We start from the raw sequence: 13,747 nt of genomic DNA on the forward strand, positions 1-13,747 counted from the left end.
TGTGCTAGTTCCTGGCTCTGGGCAGTTGGTGGATACAGTTTACTGTGCTAGTTCCTGGCTCTGGGCAGTTGGTGGATACAGTTACTGTGCTAGTTCCTGGCTCTGGGAAGTTGGTGGATACAGTTACTATGCTAGTTCCTGGCATGATATGTATACAATTACGGTGCTAGTTCCTGGCTTCGTGTGGTTGAATAGTAACTGTGCTAGTTCCTAGCTCCAGGCAGTTGGTTGGTACAGTTACTGTGCTAGTTCCTAGCTCCGGGCAGTTGGTTGGTACAGTTACTGTGCTAGTTCCTGGCTCCGGGCAGTTGGTGGATAGTTACTGTGCTAGTTCCTGGCTCTGGGCAGTTGGTGGATACAGTTACTGAGCTAATTCCTGACTCTGGGCAGTTGGTGGATACAGTTACTGTGCTAGTTCCTGGCTTCGTGCAATTGGTGGATGGCTACTGTGCTAGTCGCTGGCATGATATGAATACAATTACGGTGCTAGTTCCTGGCTTCATGTGGTTGAATAGTAACTGTGCTAGTTCCTGGCTCTGGGCAGTTGGTGGATACAGTTACTGTGCTAGTTCCTGGCTTCATGTAGTTAGTGAATAGTTACTCTGCTAGTTCCTGTATTCAGGCAGTTGGTGGATAGTTACTGTGCTATAATATATATAGGAAAATTTGGGCGCTAAAGGTCAAAAGCTTATTTCAAAAAATAAAACTCCACATTAATAGTGCTCAATAGACGCAGCTTCCTGTTGACATAGGTCACATATAATTAACTGAGGAACGAGTAATACAGATTACTCAATTAGAGAGTGCTTGTATAAATTATTAGAGTATTCCTCCATTCAAAACACACTGGTAAATTACATTTATAAATAAACATATTTTATTTATATATATATATATATATATATATATATATATATATAACACACACACACACACACACACATACATACATACATACATACATACATATACACACACACACACACACATACTTGAATAAAATGGATAACATACCATATGGCGTATGCTCATTACAGACAGTACAACATAGTAGGCTCTGGTTCCATGAAAAGCCATATATTTAAGTAATAACGGATTTTATGACTTAGCAGGTCATCAGAATGTATTTTTCGGTTGTAGTTCACTAGCTAGCGGTATGTTACTACCTCCAGCTCCTGTTGTTATAGTTCGCCATCTGTATGCACAAGCCATTATGATCATAAAGTCTCTGTTGCTCCATTAGCTGGTTGGCTAAAGGGGAGTAATTGTATATGCTGTGTGATGGGAAGCGGGAGGCCGCGGTTGTACTCTGCTATCTGTCTACGTATTGTGCACTGTCAATAGGCAGAGGGAACCTGGATCGGTAAAGGCGTTTCTCTGCCGTTCAGCTCTGGCAGTTTCTTCAGAAGGAGAGGTAATATCCTGTGGTCCAGGTAAGCTCTTTTTATAGGCAAAATTGGATTGCCTATAAAAAGAGCTTACCTGGACCACAGGATCCACAATACGGAGACAGATAGCAGAGTACAGCCGCGGCCTCTCTTCCTCTTCCCATCACACAGCATATACAATTACTCACCTTTAGCCAACCAGCTCAACGGAGCAATAGAGACTTCAACGCTCAGGATGGCTTGTGCATACAGATGGTGAGCTATAACAGGAGTGGGAGGTAGTAGCATACCGCTGGCTAGTGAACTACAACTGAAAAATACATTCTGATGACCTGCTAAGTCATAAAATCTGTTATTACTAATATATATGGCTTTTTATGGAACCAGAGCATACTAGGTTGTGTTGACCGTAATGAGCATATAACAGGCATGTCCAAACTGCAGCCCTCCAGCTATTGAGAAACGACACATCCCAGCATGCCCTGACACAGCTTTAGCATTCTGACAGCAAAACTGTGTCAGGGCATGCTGGGATATGTAGTTTCACAACAGCTGGAGGGCCGAAGTTTGGACATGCCTGCCATATGGTATGATATCCATTTTATTCAAGTGTTTTTTTTTTATAAATATGTAATTTACCAGTGTGTTTTGAAAACTAATAAATTATACAAGCGCTCTCTAATTGAGTAATCTGTATTACTCGTTCTTCAGTTACTGTGCTAGTCTCTGGCAGCATGTGGATTCAGTTACTGTGCTAGTCTTTGGCTGCATGTGGATTCAGTTACTGTGCTAGTCTCTGGCAGCATGTGGATTCAGTTACTGTGCTAGTCTCTGGCAGCATGTGGATTCAGTTACTGTGCTAGTCTCTGGCAGCATGTGGATTCAGTTACTGTGCTAGTCTCTGGCAGCCCTCCAGCTATTGAGAAACGACACATCCCAGCATGCCCTGACACAGCTTTAGCATTCTGACAGCAAAACTGTGTCAGGGCATGCTGGGATATGTAGTTTCACAACAGCTGGAGGGCCGAAGTTTGGACATGCCTGCCATATGGTATGATATCCATTTTATTCAAGTGTTTTTTTTTATAAATATGTAATTTACCAGTGTGTTTTGAAAACTAATAAATTATACAAGCGCTCTCTAATTGAGTAATCTGTATTACTCGTTCTTCAGTTACTGTGCTAGTCTCTGGCAGCATGTGGATTCAGTTACTGTGCTAGTCTTTGGCTGCATGTGGATTCAGTTACTGTGCTAGTCTCTGGCAGCATGTGGATTCAGTTACTGTGCTAGTCTCTGGCAGCATGTGGATTCAGTTACTGTGCTAGTCTCTGGCAGCATGTGGATTCAGTTACTGTGCTAGTCTCTGGCAGCCCTCCAGCTATTGAGAAACGACACATCCCAGCATGCCCTGACACAGCTTTAGCATTCTGACAGCAAAACTGTGTCAGGGCATGCTGGGATATGTAGTTTCACAACAGCTGGAGGGCCGAAGTTTGGACATGCCTGCCATATGGTATGATATCCATTTTATTCAAGTGTTTTTTTTTATAAATATGTAATTTACCAGTGTGTTTTGAAAACTAATAAATTATACAAGCGCTCTCTAATTGAGTAATCTGTATTACTCGTTCTTCAGTTACTGTGCTAGTCTCTGGCAGCATGTGGATTCCGTTACTGTGCTAGTCTCTGGCAGCATGTGGATTCAGTTACTGTGCTAGTCTCTGGCAGCATGTGGATTCAGTTACTGTATTTGGGCATTTGATGAATACAGTTACAATGCTAGATCCTGGCTCTGGCCAGTTGGTGGATAGTTATTGCACTAGTTCCTGGCTCCATGCAATTAGTGGATAGTTACTGTGCTACTTCCTGGATCAGGGCAGTTGGGGTATGCACGTTACTGAGCTAGTGCCTAGCTGTGGATGGCTGGTAAATGCACATCACAGCAATAGTTCCTTGGCCATTGATGATGAACAGAGGTCCAACCCCTGCCAATCACACATTCCCACCTGTATAACAAATAGGGAATCCCCGCAGGAACCACTAACGTTGCTTGAATATCAGGAGAGTGGATCATTTAAATGTTGTATATCAAAAATACGAGCCGTCGGATACCTGTGTCCCATGTCATTTTATCACCAATTAATTTCTCCAATATGCAACTAAAAGGAGCCCTCAAGATCTCAATTCAACAAATGTAATTACCTTTCTGAACCTTTATCCAACCAGATAGTTGCTGGGTCCAATGGTGGTAATTTACTAACTGCAAAAATTACAGCTGCACATATCATTTAAGTAGACACAAATACACCTATTTATTGTCATAGTTTATATACAGGCACACTGTAACTCCCTACAAAGACACATGAAGAACTGGAATAAAATAAGCCCCACCCCAATCATCCCCTAAACACCAGTATCTGAACAAAACCACACCCATCTCGTTATCCATGATCTGGGACTGTTCCACCAAATCAGTACAGCCAGGCGGTGTGCACTGGTACATAACCACATGGTAATTTTTAGAGATGAGCGGGTTCGGTTTTACTCGGATTTACTCGGTTCTCAAAACGGCATCTTATTGGCTCACGGACGTCATGTGTTTTGGATAGCCAATAAGAAACATCCGGATAAAACCGAACTGACGTTAATTCTGGCGTTACATTCGAACCCGCTCATCTCTAGTAATTTTATGACCTATAAAATGTATTTATTTCTTTTTTATATTAAATTGTGCCAGGAAGGAACAAAATGCATCCTATTTACAAACATTCTGACCAACTCTAAGCATATGTAAAATCCTGGTTGTTTTTCAGGGGGAAGGCCCTGCAGAAACCCACTAACCAGAAAGGCCAACATAGAGACACTCTCAAAACAAAATCTAACATTTAGACATGAATGCAATAGAAGGTTGGATCCACTTTTTTTTACCCATCCCGACACAGCTTCGCACCACAGGCCATGCCTGTACCTGTATTAATGGGTATGTCTGTACAAAAGTAGCCACAACATTGCAATGCACAGTAGGCCTATATGTTTGCAGCATTTCAAATGGTTTCAGAGTTTATAATTTGAACAATTTCACATCTTCAGTGTATAATACTTAGGAACCTATATAAAAATAGGGATGTAGTCATAATGGGTGGTATTCATGTGACCGCCGGTCAGCTGACCGACAGTCACATGACCTCCTCCGTGAGCCCGACGGCTCACTATCCCGATGGTCGGCATGCCGACCAACAGGGACTATTTCCACTCGTGGGTGTCCACGACACCCATAGAGTGGTAATAGAACACGTGGCGACCGCAGGTCGCCACCGAGCCCGCAGCGTGGCGAGCGCAGCGAGCCCGCAAGGGGCTTTCTGCACTCGCCCCTCCCCGCCGGGATCCCGGCGTCGGTATGCTGCCGGGATCCCGGCATAGGTAAGGTGACCGGCGGTCAGGAGCCCGCCGGTCACCAGTACTACACCCGTCATAATGACTAGATCAGAGGTTCTCAAACTCGGTCCTCGGGGGCACACACAGTGCATGTTTTGCAGGTCTCCTCACAAAATCGCAAGTGAAATAATTAGCTCCACCTGTGGACCTTTTAAAATGTGTCAGTGAGTAATTAATACACCTGTGCACCTGCTGGATTACCTGCAAAACATGCACTGTGTGTGCCCCCGAGGACCGAGTTTGAGAACCTCTGGACTAGACCATAGGTTCTCAAACTCGGTCCTCAGGACCCCACACAGTGCATGTTTTGCAGGTCTCCTCACAGAATCACAAGTGATATAATTAACTCCACCTGTGGACCTTTTAATGTGTGTCAATGAGTAATTAATACACCTGTGCACCTGCTGGTTTACCTGCAAAACATGCACTGTGTGGGGTCCTGAGGACCAAGTTTGAGAACCTGTGGACTAGACATTCTGAGTGTCCACAGTCAAAATATTAACATGCTGAAAGTAGGGTTAACCTAAAACCTAACCAGTCAACATGCATCTTGTCGACACACTCAGAACATTGACATTATGGTGTTGACCTATACCAAACCTATAAAAATGTGGTCTGTTATTACTGTGGGGAGGGATGCTGATTTTCAATAGAATAAGGATACTGCAATAAAGTTCCACATTTAAGTGATGATTCCAGGCTTATGTTGATAATCTACAGTATCATCCATAACTCAGTGATATCAATACATCTTCGGATATAATATTTGTTAATGTTTTCATGCCCATTTTTCTAAGTTATATCAATATCAACAGCTTTTACCATATTTAGTGTCTCTAAAATGCCGTTTCATGTAAATCTGCTCATTAAAATTGATCTTCCCCTGAATGAGATTTCTTATGTCTAATCAGATTTATTTTTTGAGCAAAACATTTCCCACACACAGAACAGGAAAATGGTTTGTCATCTGTGTGAATTCTCTGATGTGTAGCAAGAGCCGATTTCTGTGTAAAACATTTCCCACACTCTGAGCATGGAAATGGTTTCTCACCTGTGTGAGTTCTCTGATGTGAAAGAATCTCTGATTTCTGTTTAAAACATTTCCCACACTCATGGCATGTAAATGGCTTTTCCCCTGTGTGATGTCTCTGATGTGTAACAAGTTCTGATTTCTGTATAAAACATTTCCCACACTCAAGACATTTAAATGGCTTTTTACTTGTGTGACGTCTCTGATGTGCCACCAGCTGAGATTTATGTCCAAAACATTTTCCACACTCAGAACAAGGATATGGTTTCTCAATGGTGTGACGTCTCTGATGTGTGACAAGATGTGGTTTATGTGCAAAACGCTTCCCACACTCAGAACAAAGATATGGTTTCTCACCTGTGTGATTTCTCCGATGTACAACAAGAGCTGCTTTCTGTGTAAAACATTTGGCACACTCAGAGCATGGAAACAGCTTCACACCTGTGTGTATATGCTCATGTGTAAGAAGACCAGATTTCTGTGTAAAACATTTCCCACACTTAGAACAGGAAAACGGCTTCTCACCTATGTGACTTCTCTCATGTGTAACAAGAACAGATTTCTCCGTAAAGCATTTCCCACACTTAAAACACGTAAATGGCTTCTCACCTGTGTGAGTTCTCTGATGTGTAACAAGATGTGTCTTCTGCGTAAAACATTTCCCACATTCAGAACAAGGATATGGCTTCTCACCTGTATGATGTCTCTGATGTGTAATAAGCTCTGACTTCTGTATAAAACATTTTCCACACTCAGGACATGCAAATGGTTTCTCACCAGTGTGCCATTTTTGATGAGTAATAAGTTGAAATTTGTGTTTAAAACATTTGGAACACTCAGAACATGGAAACGGTTTCTCACCTGTGTGACTTCTCTGATGTACAACAAGAGCGGATTTATCTCTGAAACGTTTTCCACACTCAGAACATGGAAATGGCATCACACCTGTGTGACTTCCCTGATGTCTAAGAAGACATGCTTTAACGGCAAAACATTTCCCACACTCAGAACATGGAAATGGTTCCACACCTGAATGAAGTTTCTGATGTGTCACAAGCTGTGACTTATGTCCGAAACATTTCCCACACTCAGAACATGTATATGGTTTCTCACCTGTGTGAGTTCTTTGATGTCTAACAAGACCTGATTTATGACTGAAAGTTTTTCCACATTCTGGACATGGAAATGGCTTCTCACCTGTGTGACTTCTCTGATGTATAGCAAGATATGATTTATGTATAAAACACTTCCCACACTCAGCACATGGAAATTGTTTCTCAGCTGTGTGACTTTTCTTATGTCTATACAGATTTGTTCTCTGTGTAAAACATTTCCCACACTCAGAACAGGAAAAGTTTATAGCACCTGTATGAGCTGTACTATGTGTAACAATATCTGAGTTATCAAAAGACCAGTCCACATGTTTAGGGGAAAGAGTGGACTTATCTAAACTGTGATACACTGGACGCATATTTAGGGAACTGTGGATTTCTCCAGGAGAATCTCCTATGATGTCATCAATTTTAAAATCTGGAGACGATATGACATGTTGCTCCAATGGATTTCTGCTTTCGCGACCACCTGCTGGAAATAAATGTATGGAAATACTGAGGACCAAGATTTAATACTATAAACAAGTTCAAGAGGTTCAGTTGTTTGATTTCAATTAGCAAACTGTGTATGCTTCATTACAATTATAAACGTGCATTCCAATTATAAACGTGCAAAGTGTAAGTATGAATCTGTTCAAAAGATAAAATCACAACCACATTACCGAGCACACTGCATAAACCCAGCCGTAGGGAAGTTCAGATTGCACAGCCACACTGGATGATACGCAGATTCTCGTAACAGTACCCAAACACAATGATGAGCCAGAATCCTAAAACAAGATGCTCATTAGCCAGTGATATTGTCAATCCATAACACCCACTCAGATACTACGCCATCACACACAAACACTGGAAACCTTGGAAGCACAGTAGACATTAGGGCATATTCAATTAGCCGCAGGATAAGCACCACATGGGGAAAGGTTATTCAATTAAACAGCTGTTTTCCCCATGCCAGATATCAGGGGTTAACCAATAGAAACTCACTGATTCCACATAAACTGCAGAATCAATGCATATTATCCACATGGTGCCTTTTTCTCATGAAGTTTTTCTTGAAGCTCCTGAAACTGCAATGAAAAGTAGACCCTCTGGGATTAAATGCATTGGTTAATCCCTGCTGATTGAATTGGGCTGCAGCAGTAATTGGTTGTATATGCCCCAGAGTCTAAATTTGAAGCACACCTTAGAAATGGAGGTACACTACTCATATGTTCTCCAGGAAGACATATAGGTAGCGAAAGAACACAACGAAGCAGCCTCTATATGCCCCCCTGGTCAACATCAGGTGGAATTACCCTATGACCAGAGCCATGTTACAAAGAGGATTCTTGGGACTCACCATTAAATTGGTCATTGATCGGGGGACGCAGGTAACCTTTGGGATGAAATGTCTCTACGGCAGGCCTGGCCAAACTGTGGCTCTCCAGCTGTTGTGAAACTACAAGTCCCAGCATGCCTTGCCACATGTTTGCTATTAGGGAATGCTAAAACTGTGGCAGGGCATGCTGGGATATGTTCACAACAGCTGGGGAGCCACTGGTTGGCCAGGCCTGCTCTAGGGTAAGGTCAGGCAAAACTGTGATTAAAACTTTACCCCCCGACATTTTAATTATTTGGCTACACAATTAAATTTAAATATGTAAAAGTATGAAGAGAGGACTAGGCCGCTTCTCAGACAGGTGCACCCTGAACTGGTAAGATAAGCCACAGGACCTACAGGAACAGGGACCTGCTCTGAAACATGTCTGATGAACACAAGACGAAATCCATCCATGTCCCAGAATGTGTAGTCGCCAGCAAACCTTTCTTGCAAGCCAGAAGATCAGAAGACTATTGTTCAGTAGAAAAAGAGTGGATCCATTTTTATAGCTATGCAAAGCCACAATCACCTCCAAGTAGAGGAAAGACTCTCCACTGCCGGAGACCAGACCCTGACCTGGAGCAGGGGATAACAATGTACTAAATAAAATGAGAGGTTGACCACTGTAGAGTAAAACAAAAGCCTAGTTCTGTCCTGGTCAAAATGAAATACAGGGACCTAAACCATAGAGCCTCCAACTCAGCCTTTCCTTTAGTTATACAAATTGCCAATAAAAACAGCTCCTTCCAGGAGAAGAACTAAAAGTGCAGTCACAAGACTTGAAAAGGCATTTGCAAGCCGAAAATAAACCAAGTTAAGACCCCACAAAACAACAGGCATACCATGAGTGGTTAAATGCAGAAGCCTCCAGAGAGTACAACATGAGGTGAAAGATGAATCTCCAAAGCTAGCCAATGTTGGCTGAAAGACCCAAAACTGGAATAGATAAAAGGGGTCACCAAATCTTCTGTTGGCCATGGTACAAATAACTATGGGAAAAATGCTGTGTGATCAAATGAAGGTCATAGTAGGGTTGTTGTTACACATGTTATATGTGTCTTGTCATGTGATATTAAAATTGTAATTTGTTTATAGCACCTATTGAGCTATTTGGTGCAACCAGCGCAGTTTGTTGATGTATGTTTTGTGCGTGTGTGCGTATAACATCTGTGGACACATTCGTGTACTTATATATACACATTCTGAGCATTTATAGCCCTACACTCTCCTGTCTCCTGTGGCTCCCTCGATGTCCGCACACGGTCACTGTAAAGACCCACCCAGTAAAAGCATTTTCTTTATGCGTTTGGGATAGAACCAATACAGCTCATGACCTGGCCACCGATACTTCACTTATTCCAATGTTTGGGAATCCTTCCTAAGCCCTCATTCATTGTATCCTGGTTGGCTGGTGCTGTCCGGTCCCTTACTGACCTCACTTGCTCTTACCTTTTCCAACAATATGCAGATCTCAATAAACCTCTCTCCCACGTAGTGTTACCAATTCTTGCGGATTAGAATTTTGTTTCTCCTGCAGGGTCCACAGGTTATCCACATGATGAACATTGGGAAATGAGGAGGTAGCGACAGCGGATTGGCACCAACAATCAAAGTTTTCGGCCTCCCAGAATGCAACGGGCCAGTCCCCTATATGCCCGCCTTCTTGTAACACACAGTGACATGATGTAAGGGAGAGAGCAGGAGTATAATAGGGGCTGATGACTCCTGATGTACGAGATACACCAGAGAGTGTGGGGAGGAGACTGGTCAGATCTCTGGGCTGGTAACACACAGTGACATGATGTGAGGGGGAGAGCAGGAATATAATAGGGGCTGATGGCTCGTGATGTATGAGATACACCAGAGAGTATGGGGAGGAGACTGGTCAGATATTGGGCTGGTAACACACAGTGACATGATGTGAGGGAGAGAGCAGGAGTATAATAGGGGCTGATGACTCCTGATGTATGAGATACACCAGAGAGTGTGGGGAGGAGACTGGTCAGATCTCTGGGCTGGTAACACACAGTGACAGGATGTGAGGGGGAGAGCAGGAGTATAATAGGGGCTGATGGCTCCTGATGTATGAGATACACCAGAGAGTGTGGGGAGGAGACTGGTCAGATCTCTGTACTGGTAACACACAGAGACACGATGTGAGGGGGAGAGCAGTGGTACAATAGGGGCTGATGGCTCCTGATGTATGAGATACACCAGAGAGTGTGGGGAGGAGACTGGTCAGATCTCTGGGCTGGTAACACACAGTGACATGATGTGAGGGGGAGAGCAGGAATATAATAGGGGCTGATGGCTCGTGATGTATGAGATACACCAGAGAGTATGGGGAGGAGACTGGTCAGATATTGGGCTGGTAACACACAATGACATGATGTGAGAGGAGAGCAGGTGTATAATAGGGGCGGATGTCTCCTGATGTATGAGATACACCAGAGAATGTGGGGAGGAGACTGGTCAGATATCTGGGCTCACAGTGACATGATGTGAGGAGGAGAGCAGGAGTATAATAGGGGCTGATGCTTCCTGACTCCCTAACTGGGCAGATACACTGTCCCCATTAGTCTGTACTGACAGAGGAGGATGTAGAATAAGAGGCTGCTGTGGTGACAGAACAAGGAGAATATGTAACCCCTCTCTGTAATCAGTGATTATTACTCACCTGTGCTGATATCTGTAGGGATTTCCTCCTCCTTACACTGCAGGTCATCCTTCACATGCGTCTCTTCTTCTTCCTTCATATCTTCTTTCTTAATGTCAGCCAGGTTATTACCCTAAGTAACACATATAACAAGAACACATTAAAAATGTCCGATTTCCCCGAGAGTAAAGAGTAGAATATCAGTGTACACAGCTTCTCTGTTTATATCATACAATGAATAGTCCCTGTGATATTATCAGTATTTGCTAAAACACCAAAGCCCACCTACCTGATCCTCTTGCGGGGTCCTGTGATTTTCCTCTGTACAGTCCTGGGAATAAAGAGGACGGGGACATCTCTCTGGGGTATCTCTGTTACTGGGTCCATCTGCAGGAGACACACAGTGACTGAGTACATCGTATATACAGTATGTGTTTATCAGACGATATGTATAGGTCCTACCTCCCCTATACTGGCTGAAAAACATGAATTAGCACAGTCTTTTAAACAATGTGTCCATTTAGTAGATATTAATAATGAATTAAAAAAAACAAATGTCGACAGTTAGGGAGGGTGTAATTCTTAATCTCCATGTTGTGTCAAATATAAAAAGGGTCCCCTCATGTAATGTGGTAGAATTAGCTTAGAAAAAAACATATAGGCCTAGTTGGGTTACCACATCCCTCCTACACATTACAGGCTGAGTCTTCCATAGCTTTAATGTTTGGGCCCAGAAGTGTTTTGTATTTCGGATCTTTACATACTGTGGAATATATGCATTCCATAAGTTATCTTGGGGATGTGACCCAAGTCTAAACACGAAATGCACTTACGTTTCATATACACCCTATACACAACCAGAAGGTCAATTTATACATTTTAAATCATTTTGTTTATGAAACACAGTTTGTGTACCCTGAGCCATCAGAAAGTAAAGGTGTCACTATCTCATCGGCAATCAAACAATTTAGGATTTTGGAATAATTCAGATATTGGAATCTCAGATATGAGAGACTCAACTTGTGTAAGCATTTAAAACGAAACAGCAAAATTATATTTTTTAAACACAGCCTGATACGTGGTAGTTAGGAGCTGATTGGCTGGTACCTTATCTCCGTCCATGGCTTAGTAAATATATACGTTATGGTAAGGACTTACCGTTGATAACTGTATTTCTCCTAAGTCCACAGGTTCCACAGGATAACAATGGGATATGATGGAGCGACAGCAGATTGGCACCAAACGATCACAAGCTTTCAGTCCTCCCAGGATGCAACGGGCCCATCCATATATCCCCACCCATTGGCTCAGGCAAATCCATTGTATTCCAAAGCATTTAGGCAGGAGCATCATGTAGAGCCCTAATCAGGCGAGAATACACATGCACACCCTTCCGAACAAGAAGGAAGAGGTTTAGTGAGTAGAAAGATCCTCAAATCAGGTTCGTCAGGGTGGGATCCCTGTGGACTTAGGAGAAATACCGTTATGAACGGTAAGTTCTTACCATAACGTATATTTCTCCGGCAGGGTCCACAGGTTATCCACAGGATAACAATGGGATTTCCCAAAGCAATTTAGTGGTTGGGACGCTCCTGATTGGACAGGAGAACCTTTTCGCCCGAATTCAGCGTCATGAGAGGCAAAAGTATCCAAGGAATAATGTCTAATGAATGTGTTAAATGGAAGACCATGTGGCTGCCTTGCCTATCTGTTCTGCTGAAGCACCATTTTGTGCTGCCCATGAAGGACCTACCTTACGAGTAGAGTGAGCAGAGACATTAGCTGGAACAGGGAGATCAGCTCGAGAATATGCTTCTGAAATTGTCATTCAAAGCCATCTTGCCAGCGTCTGTTTAGTAGCAGGCCATCCTCTCTTGTGAAATCCGTAGAGAATGAAGAGAGAATCTGTCTTTCTGATGGTGCTGGTACAATCCACATAGATCCTTAATACCCGGACTACGTCCAGCGAAGCATCTCCCGCAGAAAGTCCCAATACCTGAAAAGCCGGGACTACAATTCCTTTGTTCTTCACCCGTATACAGGTACTTTGCTGTTTAGACGGGACTCCATGAGATCTATCTCTGACAAACCTCACTTGTCTACTAGAGTCTAAAAGACTTCCGGCTGTAGGGCCCATTCGCTTGCTTGAATGGCGTGTCGACTGAGAAAGTCTGCTTCCCAGTTTAGGACTCCTAGAACAAATACTGCGGACAATGCTGGAAGATGGAGTTCTACCCATTTTAATATGTGACTTACCTCCTTCATTGCTGTTTGACTGCGCGTTCCTCCCTGATGGTTGAGGTACGCTACCGCCGTTACATTGTCCGAGCGGATCTGGACTGGTCTTCCTTTAAAGTGTCCTTTGCCTGAATCAGTGTCATGTATATGGCCCGAAGTTCTAACAGATTTATTGGCAGGTGACTTTCTTCTGTACTCCATTGTTCCTGGAACCATAATCTTCCGGACACTGCTCCCCAGACTGGCATCTGTTGTCAAAATCTCACAATCTGATATCCAAAAGGTTCTCCCTTTGTCTAGATGGGATGTTTGTAGTCATCAGGTTAATGACTTTCTTACCTTGTGTGAAAGTACCATAGTCTGTTTCTTTATTGTCTGATGTATTCCATTCCATCTGGACAGAATCAGACGCTGCAGAGGTCTTGAGTAGAATTGTGCATATTCCACCATGTCGAATGTTGACACCATCAAACCCATCACTCGCATTGCTGCGTGGATTGATATTGGTTGACTGTGTAACAACT

At 43.1% G+C, this 13,747-nt stretch overlaps 1 protein-coding gene across 1 annotated transcript in view; it reads right to left on the minus strand.

Annotated features, from left to right (window-relative positions):
- Nucleotides 1–3,667: 3,667 nt before the first annotated feature.
- LOC135057184 (zinc finger protein 845-like) overlaps nt 3,668–13,747 on the minus strand; it is a 369,289-nt gene continuing 359,209 nt past the window's right edge. The window contains exons 14-16 of the mRNA XM_063963082.1: nt 11,275–11,372; nt 11,007–11,118; nt 3,668–7,438 (exon numbers count right to left, since the gene is read on the minus strand). Coding sequence (XP_063819152.1) covers nt 5,691–7,438; nt 11,007–11,118; nt 11,275–11,372 — 1,958 coding nt within the window. The 3' untranslated portion in view covers nt 3,668–5,690. The remainder of the gene's footprint in view (nt 7,439–11,006; nt 11,119–11,274; nt 11,373–13,747) is intronic.

The sequence above is a fragment of the Pseudophryne corroboree genome, chromosome 3 (genome assembly GCF_028390025.1).
Source record: "Pseudophryne corroboree isolate aPseCor3 chromosome 3, aPseCor3.hap2, whole genome shotgun sequence".
NCBI classification, from domain to species: Eukaryota; Metazoa; Chordata; class Amphibia; order Anura; family Myobatrachidae; genus Pseudophryne; species Pseudophryne corroboree.